Source organism: Callospermophilus lateralis, chromosome 13, assembly GCF_048772815.1.
Source record: "Callospermophilus lateralis isolate mCalLat2 chromosome 13, mCalLat2.hap1, whole genome shotgun sequence".
Lineage (NCBI taxonomy): Eukaryota > Metazoa > Chordata > Mammalia > Rodentia > Sciuridae > Callospermophilus > Callospermophilus lateralis.
Window position 1 is genome coordinate 18,446,630 of NC_135317.1, and position 22,722 is coordinate 18,469,351.

The 22,722-nt window shown below is 41.3% G+C and overlaps 1 protein-coding gene across 3 annotated transcripts in view; it reads right to left on the reverse strand.

Annotated features, from left to right (window-relative positions):
• Positions 1-11,214: 11,214 nt before the first annotated feature.
• Positions 11,215-22,722, reverse strand: part of Larp4b (La ribonucleoprotein 4B) — a 93,542-nt gene continuing 82,034 nt past the window's right edge. For all 3 annotated transcript variants that reach the window (XM_076832127.1, XM_076832126.1, XM_076832122.1), the window contains 4 exons: positions 21,056-21,220; positions 18,563-18,687; positions 18,358-18,466; positions 11,215-16,721 (listed from right to left, as the gene is read on the reverse strand). In XM_076832127.1, the coding sequence (XP_076688242.1) occupies positions 16,434-16,721; positions 18,358-18,466; positions 18,563-18,687; positions 21,056-21,220 (687 nt within the window). In that variant the 3' untranslated portion in view covers positions 11,215-16,433. The remainder of the gene's footprint in view (positions 16,722-18,357; positions 18,467-18,562; positions 18,688-21,055; positions 21,221-22,722) is intronic.

The following is a 22,722-nucleotide window of genomic DNA, read 5'->3' on the forward strand; positions in this document are numbered from 1 at the left end:
ACAGCGTCTAGTATGTGATGAACTGAGAAAGCCTCAGAAGTATCACTCCCCAGAGGGGGTCCGTGGCAGGCTGGCCATCCTGTTTACATCCCCAACTCATCTGCCGTGAGACTTGTTACTGTGGGTCGCTACCCAGCATCCTGGGAGTGGTTCTCATCTGGTTGAAGAGTTGTTCCCTGTGTGGGACTGCCGTTGGCTCACAAAGCCATGAGAGATGTCCATCAACCCTTCAGCCTGCGTTACCAAGCCACAGGCAAACCTGGAAAAGCTTCCGAGGGCGGAGATGCTTGGGATCAGCCTGCTCCAGCTGATCAGCTGATCAGCTTCAGGAACAGCCAGGGCTCCCACCAGCTGCCTGGAGGGCCGGGATATGCACATGCATGTCGGTGTGTGCAGGCATCAAAACAGATTTGGTTGGATCACACCTGCTCACCCTAGACAATGCTGTGTTAAACAATGATAAAACTGAATTATTATCTTTATGGAGCCATGGTTCTCAAGTCTATCAAGAAATCTGGGGATGAGGCTTCCAGGTGATTCTGATGTAGGCTGAACACCGAGAGCCACAAGTGGAGACAGACTGCCAAACATTAGTCCTATTTAGAAAGGGGAAATAGCTTTGCTCCCTGAGGGGTGGGGTGCAGGGACAGCTGTGGACACTGAGCCCTGATGCTGCCAACCAGCTGGGGTCTCCCTCCTCCTGAGGTCCTGTTCTTCACTTGTTTACAACATGGTGTCACAGGTTGCTTACCAGCGAATGAACTGACCAAGGCCTACCCTCAGTGAGGTTAGCAGCAGCCAGGAAGGGTCCTAGGTGGTCCTACATGGCTTTGAGCACAGCAATTTCCCACTCTTGGAATGCCCTGCCATTTCTCCTTGACCATAGAAAGATAACTATACAGGTATAGTTATCTAGTTATCTAGTTACTATGGTAATGTCCTTAGAGAAAAGGGGGTTGTCTCAATCAGTCCGTACTTTGATCTCAATTATCTAACAACTAGGATTAAAGGCATACTAAAAACTATAGTCATAGTCATGGTACTATGAGCTGTGTAACTTTTGAGATAAACATGGCTGCTTAGAGGGGCAGCTGTTCTTTCTTTCCCTTTCCTGTCTCTGCATCTTGTCTCTGTCTCCTTCTGTTTTCCATATAGCTGGGCAGAAGGGTGTGCCCCTAGAAGAAGGTGTAGCTGTGGCACATCAGGGCTTGGCCACCTTCAGACATGACATGGATAAAAAAATAGAAATATGTTTTTCTTAGTGTTGGGGGATTGTCCGCTGGACCTTGTGTATGATAAACACATGTCATACCACTAAGCAATACCCCTAGCTCTAGGACACCCTACAAATATTCTTAAACATTATTTTAAAAATGTTTGGAAATCTCTCTGATATCTCTGTTCATACTGACAGCAGCATCAAAGACCAAACGCCGAGTCGCAACTGTGTCAAATCAAACCAGGGTTGCTGGGCGATGACAGTCCACTGGTGTCACCTGTTTCTAGTATCAAGACATGCGAAAAAATGAATAGGATAAGATGGAGCTTAGAACCAGACAGTAGTAGCAGATCATGGAGTAGATGTTTAAACGTGGAACCAAAGCCATGGTTTCCAGTCCAGTGTCTGAGTAAATGAGTCAGAGGAAGAATGGTCCAAGCCACTGATTCAGACTTTAAACCACGCTTCTGGGTGTTTTCAAACAGCCACTCACACTTCCCCTTGGTGCTCAGCCCCTAAGAGGCCATGTGGCTGGCCTAGCACGTGGGCCTCAACCCAGCAGAGCAGCACCTACAGCTATCTTTGTACACAGCTGAATGTTAGTCCTCGAACTTTTCCTTTCTGAGGGGTTTATTTGCTCCTCAGTATTCTATAAAATGGGCAGTATTCTATAAAATGCACATTTTTAAGGCTGGAAAGCCAAGTGGTAGCAGGCAATGGGCCACAGGAAGTGGTAGAATGAATCAGCTGAGGGTGAAGGAAGACAAATTCAATATACAGAAACCTCTGTATTTCTTTACATAATTTTTTTATTAAAAAAATTTTAGTTGTTGATTGACCTTTATGTATTTACTTATATGTGGTGCTAAGAATCAAACCCAGTGTCTCACACATGCTAGGTAAGCACTACCAACTGAGCCACAACCCCAGCCCCCATAATTGTTTTTAATCTACATTTTTTTTCCAGTACTGGGAATTAAACCCAGGGGCACCAAACCACTAAGCCAACCACATCCCATTTTATTTAATTGTTATTTTGAGACAGGGTCTCACTAAATTGCTTAGGTCCTTGCTAGTTTGCTGAGGCTGGCTTTGAACTTGGGATCCAGCTGCCTCAGCCTCCTCAAGTCACTGGGGTTACAGGCATGAACTGCCATGCCTAGCTAAACCTCTGTATTTTTGTATGCTAGCAATGAATAGTAAGAAATTTAAAAAAATACCATTTACCAATTGCATCAAAAGGACATACTTACAGATAAATTTTTTTAAATGTTTTAGAACTTCAAAACATTACCAAGTGAAATTAAGACTAAAATCGGGGATCGGAGGTCCTAATATGGAGAGTCACTGCAACCCCAATCTCAGCCACAGCAGGCTTTCTCCTAGATGACACACTGGCTCTAAAACTTATGGACACACAATGGACTGAGAATGGCCAAAATAACCTTGAGAACAGAGAACAAAGCTGGAGGACCTCCCGATTTCAAGACCTATTGTAGAGCCACGGTCAGCAAGATGGTACTGAATGGGCGAACAGGCCAACAGAACACACGGAACATCCATGCAGATGTGACCAGCAGATTTCCCACAAATGTGCCCAAGAAAACCAATGAGAATTAATATAAATATAGTCAAAATATTTCTTGCATATAGCTTTTCTAATATATTAGAGCTGTTCTTTAACATAATGCATGTATGTTACAATTTATATTTACAATAAATATGAAAATAAAATATAGCCATTTATTCAGAAACACACACACACACAAGAAAACCAATGAGTAAATAGATATTTGATAAATGGTGTTGAATGCATTTTTTTCTTACATTAGAGAACTATATGGAAAAAAATAACAAACTAAAATTGGATCATAGATTTAAATGTAACACTGGACTTATAAAATTATATCTAGGAAAAATGATAGGAAATCTTGGTGATCTTGGGTTTGGCAGAGTTTATCAGAATTAAGTCCCCCTCTGCACTCCCTGCCCCCCTGTACTGGGATCAAACCCAGGGCCTTGCACATGCTAGGCAAGCACTCTGTCACTGAATTAATTATACCTCCAGCCCTCTTCATTTTCAGACAGATTTCTCACTAAACTGCCTGGGCTGGCCTTAAACTTGCGATCCTCCTGCCTCAGTCTCTGGAATAGCTGGGATTATAGGTGTGTGCCACTGCACTTGAAAGAATTGAGAACTTTGTTCTGAGAGGCAGCTACAAAAACAGAAAGTAAAGTGACAGAGAAATGGTTTCAAGGCATATATGTGTCTAAGGATGCGTCTAAGACACAAGGAAACAAGTACTATTGTGTGGGCCCTGTGATCTCCACTGTTCTTCAGGGCTCCAGGAATCTGGTGACCAAGTTTTAAATGGGTGGGCCCAACGAGTCACCTGGCATTGACAGGCCATTTTACTTCTGCAGCAAACTCACAATCATTTGGGGAGCAGAAGTCAGAAAGAACAACTCCGTTGTGTCCCACTGGGATAAACTAAAAGGTTCTGATGGCTGAAATCCAAGGTACCTCCCAAGGGCCCCACAGAATTTCCTCAAAAAAAGCACAATTGCTGACATAAAGGAATACCCCATAGAAAATACAGCAGAGCTGTGTTCAAAGTGAGCTCCAATTTTTTTTTTTTTTTTTTTTTTTGCCTTTTAAGTAAAAACAAAAACAAGATTGTCCTGCTTCCTCCATTGCTCCCAACAAAGGACAAGCAGTGAGTGCTTCAGGGTGAAGGCTGGGCGCCCCCTGGTGGTCCCATTGGCTCTGAACTTCACAATCATTGAGTGGACCTTTAGAAGTCAAGACCAGATTGTGGGAGGTGGGTGGGGGAGAGGGGAGCGGTCCCCTGGCCCAGCTGAAGGTGCTGCCTGCAGAAACTTGGCCAATACATCCTATCCTCACTCATCCTGGTGAGTTGGGGGACACACTAGCTATTCAAAATAAAATTCTCTGAATGGCCAAAGACAATATTTCAGAGTTCTCTCTCGTTTTCTTTTACAGAATAAGTCAGTCAAGTTACCATGCTCCAAAACATATAAATGGGGCAAGTCACAATTCACACCCTTTGCAGCCTGAACAAGAAGCTGGGATCCAGGACTGGCCACCACGCTTCAAGTCCATTATGCCACAAGTCAGTGACAAGAACCACAGGTCTCAATGGATGCCTAATGTTCTTTTTTAAGATCTTAGAGAAGAAACCCAGGAGGAAGAGCTCCCCACATGGTGGAGGAGTTCAAACCCAGGCTGCCACTGGGCTCTGCAGTGCCCATCACAGCAGCTGCTGGCCACTGAGGGTATGGGGCCCCTGAAGTGCAAACTACACAACAGACTTAAAAGACCCGTGTGAGCAACAAGAAAGAATGTCAACCATTTTACATTGATCATACATTGAAATCATATTTTGAGCATACTGAGCTAAATATTTCAGAATTAATTTCACCTGTTTCTTTTTAATGCTTTACTCTGGTTACTAGGATATTCACAATTCCCCACAAGGCTCGTGCTGTATTTCCATGGGCAGTGCTAATTAGACCCCATGGAGCTCCGCTAAAAGCTTTGCGTTTATTGAAAAATTGGCGAGGAGAGGCAGATGGAGTCAAGGAGGGAGGAAGACAGCTGAGTCTTTTGGCCTTCCCCTACCTGGCTTGATAACCGACCTGCCCCTACAGCCCTGACCAAAGGCAGAGGGGCCCTATCCATTCAGGTAGGGCTGAACTTCCCCAGGACTTCCTCAGAACAATAGAAGTGTGCTGGACATGCGATCACCCAAGACCTGCCCCACTGGACAGGGTTTGGTTTGCTGCTTTGTTGATTGACTCAGCAATGGGACTCCTTGGAGGGATGCTGAAGCTGTAGAAATGGTGGCCTGGACCCTGCCCTGTGACACAGTTGCCTACCTCACAGGCCCTTCATCAATTCCTGTATCCTGGTAAACGCTGGCTGCCATTGGGGACAGGCCCACTTGCTAAGGGACAGGATGAGGCCTACCTTCTTCTTTGTGGTAGTGAAAAGGTATTTCTGGGATGCAAGCAGCAGACCTCAGGGACATAGCCAGGGCCTTCAGAAGCCATGAACTAGACAGCATGACTTTTACACAGGTGGGGAGTGGCAGATGGGGACTTCAGGAGCCAGAACCTCACACTCCTTAGCCATGATAATTCTCTTTCCTTGGAGAAAACACTGGGCATATTTAAAACTTCTCTCATCAAAGGCACCATGAAACTCTAAGTTTCCAACTCTGGGAGATTATGGCTTCCTCTGGATTAAATTTATGCCAATTTCCAGCTGTAGTTTGTAATACTCTTCTGAGTTCTGGGCTCAGGTACTGTTTCTCTTACTCCACAAGCATCTCAAAAGTTAGAGAGAATGCTGCCTCCCCCAGCCCAGGATTGCTTCCGCCCCAATTTCCTCATCTCAGGAAGTGTGAGCATCATCAATGCAGCCAGTAGCTTAGCCAGAAACTGAGATTTATCCTTGTCAACTCACTCTCCTTCCCTTGCTCCATATACCTGGCTGCTGCTGCTCTCCAGGGACACGTCTGCAGGGCTCTGTCACTCTTGACCCTCTTCTACTTTATTTCCCATAAGGTAGCAAGAATGATCTTAAAACATAAATTGCTTCATTTAGCATTTATTCAGAAATTATTATTACAGACTTTTTATACAGTTCCCAGTACTGGAGAAACAGCACTAACAAAAAATATATGGAAAAACCCCTGCCCTGAGGAAGTGTGCATCCTAGCAGGGACTAGCACACAGTAAACAAGCAATCTATTAGACGGTGATCAACAGTATGAGACAAAAGATGGCAGGACAGCAAAGCCTTGTAAGGACAGGTGGAACTTGGATAGGATTGTGAGGGAAGGTGGCATTGCAGACAGACTACCCAGACACGGAAAGTTGTCTACCAGATCATCCAGAAGAGTGAAGGCACGGGTGAGGGCACTTAGGCTTTACTGAGTGAGCTGAGTGCCTCTGGGTGGTTTTAATGGGGGTGGCAGGCGGGGATGTCTAAGGCCATGACAGTGGAGAAAAGACTGAGAAGAATCATGATAGTAAACAGGGAGAGCACTGAAAAATTATTTGTCTTGAAGCAGTGTCATTGACGGCTAGGGAAGATACAGTGAAGGACAAGCCTGAGGCTGGCGACTCAAGCTGTGATGGAGATGCACAGTGCTGCAGCAGACTTCTGGTTGTAGACACGGGAGACATAGGCTGCCAGTGGATATCGTGTAGACTGGGATTGACAGGTGAGGCCACTGGCTAACATGCTTACCACTGTCACTGCAGGGCCTAACCAGTGTTTGGAGCACAGCAGGTTACAGATGGACACAAGACACCTGACCAATACCAGGGAGGCTCCAAATGCAGGGAGGAGAGGACACCTGCCTGACCAAGTCCGTGGAGTTCTGTCAAAAGCAAGTAAACAACTTTGATACTTTAAATGGTTCCAAGTGCTACAAAGTGGACAGGTATGTGGCAAAGGGTACCTGCCACTCTCAGGGTAAGTATCATTTTGAAAGTAGGCCACGTGTGGTGACACCTGCTTGTAGTCTCAGCGACTTGGAAGGCCAGCTTGGGCAACTCAGGAAGACTGTGTTTCAAAATAAAAAAGGGCTGGGAATGTGGCTTGGTAAGGCCTTGAGTTCCATTCCCAGTAATAATGATTTTAGAAAAGCAGAAATAGAGAGTTAGGGAGTATCCCAAGCTAAGGAGATGGCAGGCCTGAGGTCTGAGAAGGAGCAAGTCTGCTGTGTTTGAGGAAGATGAATCGGGTGTGAGTGGTCGGCACAGGCAAGAGACTGCTCATGTTGGAGACTCAGAGACTATGCTAAATGGTTGAACTCTATACCATAGGGACGGCTGGGGGATTTGAAACAAGGGCTCGTACCACTAGAGGGGCTTCCAAGAGATGGCTGTGCTGAATATGGGTGTCAGGAACCACATGTAATAATATAATGGAGGCAGAGCTGCCAGGATTCAATAGACAGAGAATATGGGAACTCAAGATGGTTTGCATTTTGGCCTGAGTGATTAGCACAAGTACCAGTTGAGATGGGTCACATCAAGTAAACAGTTAGACCCACAAACCTGGAATTAAGGGCAGATCAGGGATGGAGGTTACTAAAGTGTCCAGTCCTGATTTTTCTCAGGGACCCCACCTCTTTATGTTGCATATGCCTCAGGGGGGATGCATAGGTTCCCAGAGGCCCAAGGGAACCCTAACTGGTCTGAAAGCCAGTGTCCCTAGACAGTGATGGGCCCCAACTGTGGTCTAGAAGATGTGAAATTATTGACAACTTTTCCTTATTCCTAAAAGTCACCCAGAAACTTCCTCCCTGCTAAAATTACATTGGCCTATAATACCTCAAACTGCCAAAGCACCTATGCTGCCTGCCCGTGGAGGACACTGTCCTGAAGCTGGTAGAGCAGGAACATGGGAAGATGGCAGGCTCGACTCTGCTGACCCTCTCTTTTCCTGTAATAACTTCTGGTTGAAAATTAAGAATCAGTCCAAGAAGGCAAGAAATTGCCCAAGAAGGCAAGAAAAAGATAAGAAGCAGAGAGCAAATGAAGAATAAACAGTAAAATGGCAAATACAGCTCTAACATATCAACAATAAATGGTTAAAATAAAAATTATGAGGTAAAAAACACCAAGGAAAGAAATTAAAGACACAAGAAAGAAGATGGAAAGACCTTCCATGTTTAAGGATAGGCAGAATCAGTTTCACTAAACCCCACAATAGGCTAAACAGTTCTAAGTTAACATGCTGGAGGTATCACAATACCTGACTAGGTATGGAAATACCACATGAGCCAGCTGTACCACTCCTCAGTATTTATACTCAAGAATCAAAGCCATCATACAATAGTGATACATACACGCCCACAACAAAATTCCACAATAGCCACATTATGGAACCAGTCATCAATGGTATATATACAAAATGGAGCTTTATTCAACCATAAAGAAAAATGAAATTATGTCATTTGTAGGAAAACAGATGAAACTTGAGAACATTATGTTAAGCAAACTAAGCTAAACTCAGGTCAAGGGTTGTTTTCTCTCGTATGTGGATAGTAGAGAGGAAAAAAGCAATTGGTAGGCAAGATGGATCTCTTGGAAATTAAAAGCAGATCAGTAGAACAGAAGGAAAGGAGGAAAAGGGGAAATACAAGGGAATGATACTGGCCACACTGTTATATTGTGTATGTAGAAATATGTACCAACAAATCTCACCATTGTGTACAATTATAATGCACCAATAAAAATATGAGGAAAAAATCTCAAAAATATCATGTAGGCAGATTGAAAAGGATAGGAAACAGCATATCATGCAAACATTAATGAAGAACAAAAAACAGAAATGGGTGTATTAATTTTAAAACAAAGTAAAACTTCAGAGCAAACACAATTCCTTTAGTCTAATTCTTTCATGGTTTCTATTTCATTGTTGCTCTTCACGTAGTATTTTCCTAATTTCATTTAGTTGTCTATTTGCGTTTCATTTTAGCTTACTTAGTTTACAATTCCTTTAGTCTAGGAGTGAGGTTACTTAATGATTAGAGGGTTGTTCCAACAAGATGACACTGTGACCCTTACACTTGCTTCACCAAACAACAGAGCTTCAAAATATACAAAGCAAAATGCATTGAGTTAAAAGAAGAAATAGCAAAACACAGAAATGTCATATCTATTATTTTAGTTGGGAATTCAACAATACTCCCACTTTCAGAATGAACAGAATGACTAGATAGAAAGTCAGTGAGGAGACATATAAAACTGAATAATACGATAAACCACAAGGGTGCAAGTGACATAGAACATTCACCAAGGTAACCACATCCAGAGTCATAAACCTGAAAACATTAAGGAGAACTAAAAGCATTGTGTTCTCTGGCCATACATAAGAAATCAGTAACAGAAATAAAACAGGAAAATCTCCCAGATACTTGGAAGTTAAACAACAGACTTCTTAATAATTCAAAGGAAACTTATGAGAATATACAGGACTAGGGTGCAGTTGGGAGGGAAATTTAGATACTAAAATGCTTAGAAAATAAGTTCTTGAACCAAGTTCTTTTTTCAAGAAACAAGGAAAGGAAAAGGAAGATGAACCCAAAGCAGCAGAACAAAGGGGGAAAAGGGATTAGCAGCTTCCAGTGGTACTGATCCAACTTGGGAGTCAGGCCTGGGGTTTTGGTGGGGACTGCTTGCTTTTCCTCCAATGACCACTGCTCAAGAGCCAAGGCCCTCTCATGCTCTGCTTCTTGGCCACTAAATCTCAACAGATGCTACTGTGCTGGATGATGACCCTAACAAGGCTCAGGTATTCAGCAGCATCCTAAGTCTCCTATTTATGAAGAAGTGAGCCAGGAGAAAGATGTAACTTAGCTTCACAAATGTTAGGGTCATGATGAATTCAGAACTCATAGTGTGATTTCCTGTGCTATTGGGAAAAATTGGTCACAGAGCAGGAGGGTGCTCTGGTGATCCATATCAGCTGCTGCTAAGCCAGTCATCAAGCTCTGAACTTTTCTATTACTCCTAAAAAACTGCCTTCCAATCCATCATACTGGAGTCATTTTCTTTGTCCCAGAGTACTGTTCCTATACTCGGGGTACACATGTGGAATAGGTTTGAGGACAGCCAGTCAGTAGCCTAACTGTTGCTCTCCTCAACAGTCTTGGAAATAAGGATTGCCAGTGTGTAGGACTCAATAGCTAAATTTAAACAGCTCATATTTCTGCTTGAAGGAGAGAGAAGAGGAACAGAAAAGGGCAGCCGACAGGAGGCAAAGAGGGTGCAGCAAAGAGAATGGGTAGAGAAGGAAGAGGGAGGAATTTAAGGATGTGTGCTTAAGGTCCCCTTGATATCTCTGCCACATTCCCTCTGCTGGTTACCGGCTTCTCTCCATAGTTCACAATGCAATTTCCTACACTAAGACATGGTAAACCCAATCCTTCTCTGCCAGGACACATGGTAGGTCACAGAGAAATTATGAATTAGGTGACTTACTGGTACAGGTCAGTACCAAGTCAGTGTGAAGACACTTTGTTGGTGGCTGTGACCATGGAGGCCCTAGGCAGATCTAGCTAATTCTTCATTCTTCAGACTCTTAAAACATGTCCAATCTTAGAAGTCATCTGGGAGCCTTACAGAAATTTCTAGGTCTGAAATCTCAGTTCAGTAGGCCTGGGAGAGAGCCAGATTTTTTTTTTTAAAAAATAAGCATTCTGGGCCTTGCATAAGGGCAAAGCTCTCTTAGGATTGGGGTAGATAGGAAGTACCAATGTGGCCCAAGGTCAAGCCACTCTGAGTTGACTAATTTTGTTTGTAAATATCCCATGTTTTGTTAAAAAGAAACTCTCCTGCATTGGACCTAAACATTTATATGTTAATTCAGTACACATGTTTAATGAACTAAGTTTTTTTACCTATGCAAGGAAACCCTGGTATTCAACTAAACTGAGTATCTGGGGGCCCATGCCTATGCAAAGGGGGAATTGGTTCTGTGGGCTGCATCTGTCTGCAGGAGGCTCTCTGTTCAGTCCTGGACCCTGTGGTCATTCTTCCTCTACTGCTGATAGCCTTTTTTCACTTAATTCAATATACTCTGGTAAAAAAAACAAAACAAACAAACAAAAAAACCCAACTTGACCTTTTTAGGGTCAAGCAGAGCATTCTCTCCTGTGACTTATTCATCATTCCTTTGCTCAAACAGCAGAAGTACTCAAATGATCTGAACCTGACCACCGGCTGTGCAAGAATGGGGCTCCGCCTATCCAGCTGAGTGCTACTTTTGAGCATGGGCTCTGGTGTGCCTCCCACCAGCTTCTGAGAGCACAAGCTCTTTAACCACTGGGAACTGAATGGAGTGGTCTCTGTTATATCATCTGGACACTCCTGCTGTGCCCTTTCCTCTTGCCATGGCTCTAAGGTAAACCAGGAATACAGTGCATTCAGGAAAAAACACACATACATTTGACTCTAAGCAGACCAACAGTTTACTTGGATCAGAAATGGCTTGTACCCAATCAAGAAATACATGGTAATGTGCTAGTGGTACTCCTTCAATTATCAGTTTTATCCAACAATTTGGAGAAATACAGAATTTCAACATTAAGATGAGAATATATACCAAGGAATGGCTGCATTCAAGTTCACAGTTCTTTTTTGAGGAAAAAAGGATGCTAACATTTAAGGTTTAGTTGTTGCACAACTTCCACAACCATGAAAAGAACACTCTTGAGTTCTCCTGCTTGCCCAGACCAAAGCCAAGCCCCTGCCGAGCCACCAGACCAAGTGTAGTAGTCAACCTACAGAGGTATGATTATCATTTTAAGCCACTGAGTTTTGGGGTAGTTTGTTACATGGCAATAGCAAATCACAACCTCAGCCTATTTGTTCCTAAATTTCCAAGGCCAGCGCTGTGCAACAAGAACATATAATTAATAGACACTGCAGTTAACAAATAGTTATTGAGCATATACTGTACTACAGACTGCCCTAAAAACAGGAGATGTGACGGTGATTCAGATGGAAACAATTCTTGTCTTCATGGAGCACATTTTGTTTCAACTGTGATGAATTCTGTAAAAAAAAACCTCTTAGTAACACAGAATGATGGGTGAATTAAACACTATGGTGTCAGTCCAAAGAGAGAGAAAAGATCAGAAAGCCCAGATAAAGATCCAGGCATATGTGGGTGGTTACTCTGAAGTAACAAAAGTGACATTACAAATCTGTGGAGAAATAATGAACTAATTAATGAATGATACTGGAAAAAGAAACTTTCCAATTAGCAAAAACTAAAACTGGATTCCTACCTCAGACTACAAAGACACACAGGAAATCAAAATTCCAGCTGGATTAAAAACAAAAGTATGAAAAATATTACCTTTGTGACTCCTTAAATGAGACCAAGACTCTCAAACCACAAAGGAGATTGATAAGTTTTACTACATAATAATTAAAAACTATAAAAATACTACTACTCTAAATAAAGTTAAGACAACTGGTACACTGACAAAATATTTTTTATATATATGTACAGATAAAACAATGGATTCATAGCCAAAACAGATAATCATTATTTCAATAAAAAAGATAACCTGGTAGAAAAATGGGGAAAAGATATGAAAAGGCAACTTGCAGCAGAGAAAAACCAGTCAGTTAACAACTTAATCAGACCAAGGTCTAGTAGGTTTGTTTCACCCACCTCAGCCTCAGATGCATGTTGGCACCACCAGTATTTGTGGCAGGACTCCATAAGTTTGTTTTCTGAGACCACTCACTTGTAATCTGGAGACCACACCGACTCAAAAGCAATTCCAAATAACTCTGGGGACTTGTTAGGAGAGGCATCGTCATTTTAACAAAAAAGAAATAGGAAATCCTTACCCAGGAATATTTACTTTTTGTGGTAAACCTTGGGCTTAATAATAGCCTCTTCAAGAATACTTGATTTTAATGCTCACTCTGCACACTTTTAATACATGAGAGGGAAACCTGAACGCTGTGGATCAACTCACACGTTGGGCAGCCTTTACAACTCAAACTAAGTTTGGGCACCTGTGTATTTCTCATGCACACTGACCAAAAAAACCAAAACCAAACCAAAACAAAAAAATCACTAAAAAAAAAAAAAAAAAAAGAAGCATTCTTGAAGAAAGTTTTAATTAAAAAAATCAAAAGAAAAACTGAACAGTGCCTAAATCTTTATTTTTCATAACCTACATTTTTTTCCAAATTAGACAGTTTTACACTGAATGACACAAAAGGAAACTTAAATTACCAATAGTTTACATGTAAGCTTGATTCCAGTCTTAATGAAAAGAAGTAGAACAAAAAGAAAACCCTCAAGAAAGCTTCCACATTACACTTCTGTGACTTGGCAGCTGTTAGTACTCCTTGAATCTTCGATTGTCTGCTGCTTTCCATGTTAACAGGCTACAAAGCACACAAAACCCACGAGTATAGCTCACTGAAGGGGACACAAAGACAGGTATGCACCATCAGTCACCTGTTGTGATACATCGAACCAGTTTTTAAATGTAAACTGCAAAAACCCTAATACAGCAACATAAGACATTTTTTGCCACCCACTAGTGGCAACCAGTGATGCAATGACAGGAGGGACTGATCAGAGACATCATGACACCAATTCTTAGAGAGCGACCACTCAAAATTCATGTCTGGTGACACGGGCCAGATTCTTACTCCTATATTTCCAAATGATAAGTATCACACAATTTTACAAGTTAAAATGTCATTTGTGACTGCAGTATTTGATTCTATAACTCAAGATACTGCCGAGAAAGGAAGGAGTAAATAAAAAGTATGAAAACCACATATCATTAGCTGTATGTGACATAGCAACAGTCTGCATGCGCCCTCACAGCTTCCTATAGTGATAACTCCCATTTTCTATCTGAATGGAAAATCTTAAGGTACTATCAGAAAGGTCATTTTGTTTTTTGTCTTGTTTTGTTTTGACATGTAGCTATTTGGCATATCACCTTTGCTTAATTAAATAGAGTGCTATAAAAGTGACATCTGAGCATTATTTCAGCTCTTGATGCCAGACGGTCACTGGCTAAGCAGAAATCAACAGTGCACTGACCTCCTCTAAATGGCAGAACCCACCAGAACAGCACCCTCACTGTCATGACTACCTACGCCAACACGTGCTCTCCTGTGTGCAGCTGCTGACCTTTATACTTTCAGCTCATAAACGGAGAAACTATATAGTTGGCTACCTACACACATGGCGCTGCAATGCTTGCGCCTCGGGGAAAGGAATGCCCATTATTAAAAACCAGGATTCACCTTGTGGGCGTTGTGACTCGGGGATGAGGTGGCTATCAATTCCCTGGCCCTCCTCCAGCAAATATGTGACATGAAGGACCCTAGGTCTCAGAGCTTGCCTTTCCAGCTTTTATAGTATCTGTTAGCTTGGGTTTAAGAAATCAATCACTTCTGACTTTTTCCTTCTTGGTCAGTGATGTGACAACTATAAAGAAATTAATTCCCATGTTCCTTTAATGGGCATTTGAAGCCTATTAGCATTGTGTTCATTTCTATATATTTGAATAATGACAACTGCTCTGAAAGAAATGGTCAAATACATCAGGCATGTTTTTTTTTTCTGGCAGGAGTAACACTTAGCAATGTATTTTTTAATTAGATTTTTTTTTTTTTTTAACTTTCACTTGAATATCCTGCTAGTTTCTGCTTTCTATATTAATCTTCAAAACCCTTTCACATTAGATATGATTAGCATGTACTTACATACTTTTTTAGAATATGAAAACATCTGAAGGCTTTTAATAAGACTTTCCACTTCCCTTTTGCAGCAAAGAGGCAGAATCAGTTCAACACACCAGTATAAGAGGGAGGGGGGAAACCTCAACAAATTAAAATAATGTTCAAACCACAACATTTAGTTTATCTACATCCAGCTCAACAGCAACATTTATAATATATCAATAATTTTTATCAGATTTTTCTCTGTAGGGTACCTTTTTAATATGTTCTGATTATTTACAACTGTACAAGCAAAGCACACTCCCAAGTGCACATATTTAATACAGTATCGACTATTTGCATTTACAGGATTTTTCAACAATCTGAAAAAAGATCAACTGTTGAAGATCTTTAAGGTATATTACAAAAACTACCGCTAGTTCTTGTACTACAGTATGCTTACTCAGCAAAGCTAACGACAAGAGATCCACACCGGTAACTGAGTACTCTGATCCACTCCTGCCAACCCAGGGGCCGGTCTCCATGAGCTCTAAGCTGTCTTATACAAAAGTTAAGGCAAAGTCATTTTCAAGTTTAAATAAAATTCAAGTCTTTAAATATTGGATGGAAATAATTTTTTTTTTTTTAAAAAAAACCCTCAGTCTTGTTAAATAACATTTTGTGGAATAAACTGTATGGTTACATTTAGCAGGAAATATTTTAATGTCTGCTGCTTAGAATACTTAAAGAAAAATTTTAGGCATTTTAAAACAAAATAATTTATATTTAACTTTATTATAAACTTGCTAACTTTAGTGCATCCTTGTTCATCAGAAGTGCAACACTTCTAGAAGTGAATCAATGAGACCCTCATCTTGGAGGTAAAAAGAGCAGGAATTTCTGTCCTCCACCAGCCAAAGAGGGGGAAAAACCACAAACACCATTCTTTCACGGTTACATACTTTTAAATCCATGTGCCGATGCAGAGGTACAGGAAGACATCCACATGGAGCTGACTAAAGATGTGGACTCTTCAATGAGAGTGCTTAGGGGGACATGGACAGAAATGTGCACAGAGCAGGCACAAGGCCAGGAGCCAGGCAGCCAGCTCACAGGGATCAAAACAACATCATGGTACAACTTGTGGTAATGTGTCAGTGGGCAACAAAGTTTATATTTTCATTTAGGTTCTATTCACAATGTGCTTTGAATTTATTTTACATAATAGCCACTTGAAACTGGAGTGAGAAGCTGGTTACTTGCTTGCAGTACTTCAAAATTCTAAGGTGTCAAATCTTTCTAGGGTGCTCTCTGCAGGTTCATTCTGCCCACTAGATCAAAAAAAGGACTTTTTTTTTTTTTTTTTAAATCAAAAAGCTAGAATCACCTGTTAATGGTCTAGATGAAAACACAGCTCCATGCCAGTACGTTGGCGCCCTGACACTGACAGCCCCTTCCTCTGTGAGGCTGGGGCTGCCTCTGTCAGCGCTACCAGCCCTCATCCATCTGCTGGGACACTAAAGATATGCACTTGCAGACCAGTTATTTAAAAAACAAAACAAAAAAAAAAAAACAAAAACAAAACACAAAGTAGCATAGTTCCCTTAATTTAGAAAAACTCACTATATATAGCTTGCGTTCAGAGCCACGTGGAGGCATAATAAAAAATATCAATTTGTTAGGATAAATGCATTTTTCTATCCTGAAAAAAATCAGACTTATGCATCACCTCCAGTTAAGCACCAACCTAAAATAAGGTTTATATTAATTAAATCCTGAAAAATAGATTTTTTTCAAGAGTGGGAGAATCCGACTCACAGAAGAAAAATAACTTGCAGGCATCCCATGGGCCTCACAGACACTGCAAGCTCCTAACCAGCGACTCATTCTTGAACTGAGTGGGAAGAGTTTTGTTTGTGGTTAATACAGCTCTTTGCGACCCCTCCCAGGCATACAGTTTTCATTGAGGAGACTTTGGGGGAGTGTTCTGTTCTCTGTTGAGACGCTTCCCGACAGCTGGGGGTGAGGGTCGGCGCCCCGGCTGCCTCCTCTGGTCTTTGGGGGCTCCAGGAGTGGACTTGGGGGCAGAAGGCTCCCTGTATCTCTCCATGGGCTCAGTGAGCTTCTTTTCCTCCTTCCCACAACCAACAGTGTTTGGCTTTTGTTCTTTTGGGGGTTGCAACGGGGAGGAAGGAGGCTCTTTACTCGTTCTCTGACAAATCTCTGCATAACTGGGTTTTCGCAATTCCTGGAAACAGATAAGTGTGAAATTACATGTACAAAATGACATTTCCAAGGATGACATGGGAAATCAAGTTAAAGTAAAAAGAAAGTTTCAATTGTAAGTAACTTTTCATCTTTACAGGTACTTTTACTTTTATAAAATGGGTAAAATTAGAAAAGGTATAGCAATGATGTGTGAACCCCATGTGCCCAAAGTCTGTCCACTGTGCAGCCTTTAAGTGTTCCTGGGCAATGTGGAAGCCTAAGAGGCCTAAGGGGGAAAAAATGATGCTTTAAGAAAAAGACACCAACAATACTTCCTTCAGCACATAGAGGCAGGCTTTCCAAGGTGCTCACAAGGGGGAGCCCAGCTGTCATACAGCAGCGCTCGCAACTTTTTTAAAAATTTTAAACACATTTCAAATTAGAGGGCAGGAAATATAAGCTTAAGAACAATGAAGATAAAAGAGAAAACTTTGAAAAGTGTAATAGGGTTTTTAAAAAAATATTTATTTTATTTATTTATTTTTAATTGTAGGTGAACACAATATCTTTACTTCATTTTTATGTGGTGCTGAGGATCGAACCCAGGACCTCACGTGTGCTAGGAAAGCACTCTACCACTGAGCCACAACCCCAGCCCTGTAATAGGGTTTTAAGGCATGCGGAATCATGATGGCTGAGCAAAAAAGATAATTAATATATGCTACCTACATAAAAAACTGTGCTAATTATTTTACCCTATTAAAAACATTCAACCTAGTGGGCTATAGGGCTTAACTCCTAACCTCCAAATCTAAACAGCTCACCCAAGCCCAAACTGAGAATGACTAAAGTCAGGGTAAGAGAGGCTATTCTCACAAAAAATAAATCTACCAGACAGGAAGGATGAGCAACTGGAATCCAGAATGAAGATCTGCTAGACACACAGGGTAACAGCTCATCCATTTTTTTCTTTCTAGTTACTCTGCCACCCTCCTTTTTTGGTACTAGAACCCAGGGGAGCTTTACCACTGAGCTATATCCACAGTCCTTTTAATTTTTAGGGCACCAAATTGCTTGGCTTGGCCTTGAACTTGCAATTCTTCTGCTTCAGGTACACAAGTAGCTGGAATTACAGATGTATGCAGCTAAACCTGGAATATTCTTCTCAGTTTTTTATCACAGAGTAAATGCTAAACTGATCAAAATTTCTATGGAAGAACAGTATTGTTACTACTCAAGAAACCTCTATCAATCCACACTGAAATGGAAGAACTCTAAGGTGTCATGAAGAGAAGTGACCAGGGTAGTAAGTGGAAAACTGTTAGTCAATATTCAGGGTATTTTGTACAGAAAATAATACACACAGATACACATAAAAAACACATCACATTAGATTGGATTAAAGTGAGCTGACGGCTGTGGCTGTGGCTCAGTGGCAGAGCACTTGCCTAGCACTGGGTTGAATCCTTAGCACCACATAGAAAAATAAACAAATGAAATAAAGGCAGGCTGTACATTAAAAAAAAAAAAAGTGCCTACATTACAAAGGAAAATTTAAAATTAAACAATAAACAACAACAACAAAAAAAAAGAGAGAAAGAGGGCAGTGCTGTGTCTTTTTGTCACACTAAAGTCTCTGTGACTGTTGGGGGACGAAGACAAGAACAAATACTTACAGTGGCAGCTCCGTTCACTTGCACTGATTTACATGCGGTTGTAGTAAGGGTAGAAGAGAGTCTGTCCACGCTGTGGGTTTCTCTCTGCTTTTCTACCACCTTGGGATCCCTGTAAAAAATATCAGCCAGTATGTGAATTTGATGTGACATTACAGGTCACTCAAATTAGTAAACTACACACTGTCAGTTGAACATTAATACTCACTCGGGTAAATGGGCTGGGGAAGGGGTTCGTTCATATGTTGCTGATACAGCACAGGAAGCCGGCACTGAGGGCTCTCTAGGGACCACTGCAGGTATAGTGTTTGTACTTGCATCTGCATTGAGGCTCTGAAAATCACCAGAGTAACAATTTAAGACAGGCTAAAGCAGCATTCATCAGATCTTTGGTAAAAGGAGGTAAGGATCTACCAATTAATACAAGAACAGAAACCCCAAATGCATCTGTAGAGCCTGGTTCCTGTGTTCCTGTGAGGGGTACAAGCAGGGCTGAATGCCGAATACAGTTATATATTCATCCTATCCCAGGAACAGAATGAGAATAACGCCCCAACCCCCCTGAAAAACAGTCAAGTCACAGCGTAAGGACAGAGAAGATGGTTCTTTCCAGCAAAACTGTCAAAAAAAGGTCCAAGTTTTTCCTCTGCCTATTGTGCACTCATCCCTCTTCTCTGCAAATGCAGAAACTGGTCTAGTGTCCTGGGCGATCTCTTCTGCATTCCCATGATAATTATCTGCAAGCTTATTTTCTCAACTGAATAGCTATTTAACACCTCTTATTCATTTGATACTTGAAGACTCACCTCAGCCTGGCAACTAACAAGCTCTCAAAGTCTGCTAAGTGTAGAGCTCCTAACACAGATGAATATGACTCATTCTTGTAACTTATTAAAATGCATTTGAGTACTGTGGTAAGTGTAGGTACTCATAGGAGTCTTCACTTGAGTTCACGAACAACCTGGGGAAGCAGATGTATTAATGTTCCCAGTTTAACAGGTGAGGAAACTGAGGCCTAGAACATTCAAATTAATTTGTCTAAGGCTACAAAGCAAAGAATAAATGAATCCAGATCTTCTTACTTCAGTTAGCAACTCCTATGCAGCAACTATTTCATACAAATTCAATCTTATTCATGTTGTACATAATGACATACCTGTTAGGTAATTTAAGAAAGGCAACAGGACAAATAAACAACTGGCAGAACTGAGGAATGCTAAAGCTTCCTTTTTGTAAAGGGTACTTAAATTCAAGATATGTTCAGCCTTGATGTCACTCAACAAAGACATATTACTGAAGCTTGGAAAGAGCCAAAGTGACGCTCACAAGCCCCACATCAATAAAGGAGGGGTCGAACGTCTAACCTCTGAAGTCCTTCCCTGCAGCTCTAAAATCTGAGTGTTCAGTAAATGCAAGAAGCTGTTAGAGATGTACCCCTAAGCAGCAATAATGCAGACCATATCCCCTGGCCATGCAATCAGGCTCGTATTTTCCTCAAGTAATGATTTTTTTTTTCCTCAAGAGAAATGTTACAGAGAAACTCAAAACTCACAAAGCAGTAGCTACTGTTTCTGAACCAGGGTGGAGCCTGCCTGTTCTCTCTTACCCATCCTCTGGGGGAGCAGGCCACGTTTGAAAACTAGTGGTTAGGGCTATTAATTTGCACCAATTCTCTAACACCATTGTTTACTATAAGATCTAGAACCCTGCAATACACATAATCTCCGAGGTTAAAAACAGGAGAAATTATCACTTACCAATATGCAAAGAACTAAGCATTTCACCTGATCTTAGTCTCAAGATACTGCAGCAAAATCCATCTTATACTCTGCCCTAGTAAATGAGGAATGCTCACGTCCAATACAGTGGTTCTTAATGTGGGATGTGGAATGGTTCCTGCCCCCAAATCCAGAGGCCATGGAAATTCTGCTGTCAGGTGACAGCAGAAAAGGTGGTGGTGGTGGATTACACTGGACAAAGATACACACAGGCGATTCTGACTTGAGAACGGTGGCCTAGGGAGTGCCTATACCAAGGACAGCTTCAGCTCCTTGGGGGGCACACACACAGTTTACAGATGGGGAGAAAGCTGTTTCTTTGTAACTTTCACAGCCTTAAAACACTGATTCTGCAGCAGGACAAATCCCTACATTAGAATGTAGCAAGAGCGCCAGAAAGGAAGCGCCTTTGACCCAGGTAGCTGAGGCTGATCCTTGGGGTGCTAATTCCTGACACTCTGTATGGTGGCCTACAGTATCACCCAAATCTACTACATTATAGCAAAGTTACTCCAAGTTTCTTGCTACTTGCCCTATGGAGATTATTAGAAACTGTTACTTCTAGTATAATTCAGATTTTTCTATTTTATTCTGTTGTCCTGTGAAATAAAGGGGATCAAAATGACAATAAGGAAAATGCAACCTAGGTTTCCAATGACAGTCTACATAGCACACCGTATGCAGGTTCTACCTCTGACATCAGCAGATGGCAGAGTCACACACACCCTGGCCCTGGGTCCAACACTGACAACACCGTGTGTACTTTGCAAATCACTCAACCTCTCCAAACCTCTCACGAGGATTTATAAATAAATAAATAAACAAACAAACAAATAAATAATAGTGTAAAGAGCTTGGCAAAGTTCCAGTCACCAATCAGTGCTCAGTGTATGTCAGTAACTGTTTGACTTGTAACGTCTTACTCTTTCTTTTGATGGTCCTATGATCAAGCTAGATAGCCTGTTTTCAAACAAGTCCTCTGTCTTCAAATTGCCAGCAGCTCCAGGTAATGGAGGAAAGTTGGACAGTCCCAGTTCAAAGCTTGGTGATGGAGGCTTTGGTGGTGTTGGAGACTGAGTCTGGCTGCTCTGAAACAGAACAACACCCCACAAAGTCACAAGAGTGTGAAGAAAGAACACACAAGAGTAAGGCAAAGAATATTTGGATTATCACATCTGTCTGAAAAAAGTCTGCAAACAATGAACAATGGGCCAACATTTCCCAGAAATTTATATCAACAGGATTATTCCCTATGAGAGCAGAATCCAGAAGAAATATGTCAGAACTCAAGTCAAAGCACATTAAAGGATGAACATGGATCTAAGCTAAAAGAATACAACTATTTTGGGCATCCCCACCATGTCCTTAAGTGGTAGAAGTGCCCACTTTTAGTTTAGCTTTACTTGGTTATGTTCTCTCAGAACCAGACCTGTACTTATTTTAATTTTTTAAAAATAACACTTTAGTTGTAGATTAACACAATACCGCTATTTATTTATTTTTCATTTGCATTAGGCGAGCACTCTACAACTGAGCCACAACCCCAGCCCCTTAGACTTCTACTTATTAACCACTTGCATGCTCCCTACGATCCAGTAAAATGAACACAGTGCTCAAAATAATCCAGCAAAGTTCTAAATTACACACACAGACACAGAGACCTCAAAGCAAGTTTTTTTGTTTTTTTGTTGTTTTTTTTTAACCAGGGATTAAACCCAGGAGTACTTTACCACATCTCTAGCCCTTTTTGTTTTTATTTTGAGAGAGTCTCACTAAATTGCTTAGGGCCTTGCTAAGGTGCTGAGGCTGGCCTTGAACTTCTGATTCTCTTGCCTCACCTCCCAAGCTGCTAGGATCGCGGGTTATGTGCCACCGTGCCTGGCATTCAAACAGTTTTAGAGGTTTAAAAACACCTACATGTTTCTGAGATGAATGCCATTTCAAAGGATAAGCATTTTGAGTCTTCACAAAAAAGTTTCTAAATCTTAAGGGCAAGAGAAGACAGTATGTTGGAGTTACAAAGTGATTAGGACTTGACTTTGAAGGCAGAGTTTAGGTTTGAATGCCTATAGCTGAGGTAAAACTGCTGCTCCTAATTGGGCTCAAATGTTCACATATTTGTACCTGTCTGTAAATTAAAGTATGCAGTTACAATTGGTGTATTCTCTACAATAAATGTAACACATGAGTTATATTCCTTAACTTCTAACTGGTTAACAAGTATGAACACATCAATCAGGAAAACAAAATAACTAGAAATGGAATGAAAATGCTTCAGAACAAGAGTGTAGAATATTTCATAATGGACAGGCAGATAACACTCTTGGTTAGTCTATCTGTCCATAGAGATTCACTAATAACAAATGTAACTAAACAACATGAATTGCCTTCCCAAAGGATTAACCAAAAACTAGACTGAACTTATTACTGGGAGAATTTCTGAGTTCTATGAGAGAATGTATCTTTTGTGATGATAAAGCACACACGCAATGGTTAAGGGTGCTGAACCAAGAATTTTCTCAAGGTTTTTTCTAGTTCTCAAAGTATGGAATTCTGTTATCTACAAGTCCACTGGATATCTTCCTTAAAT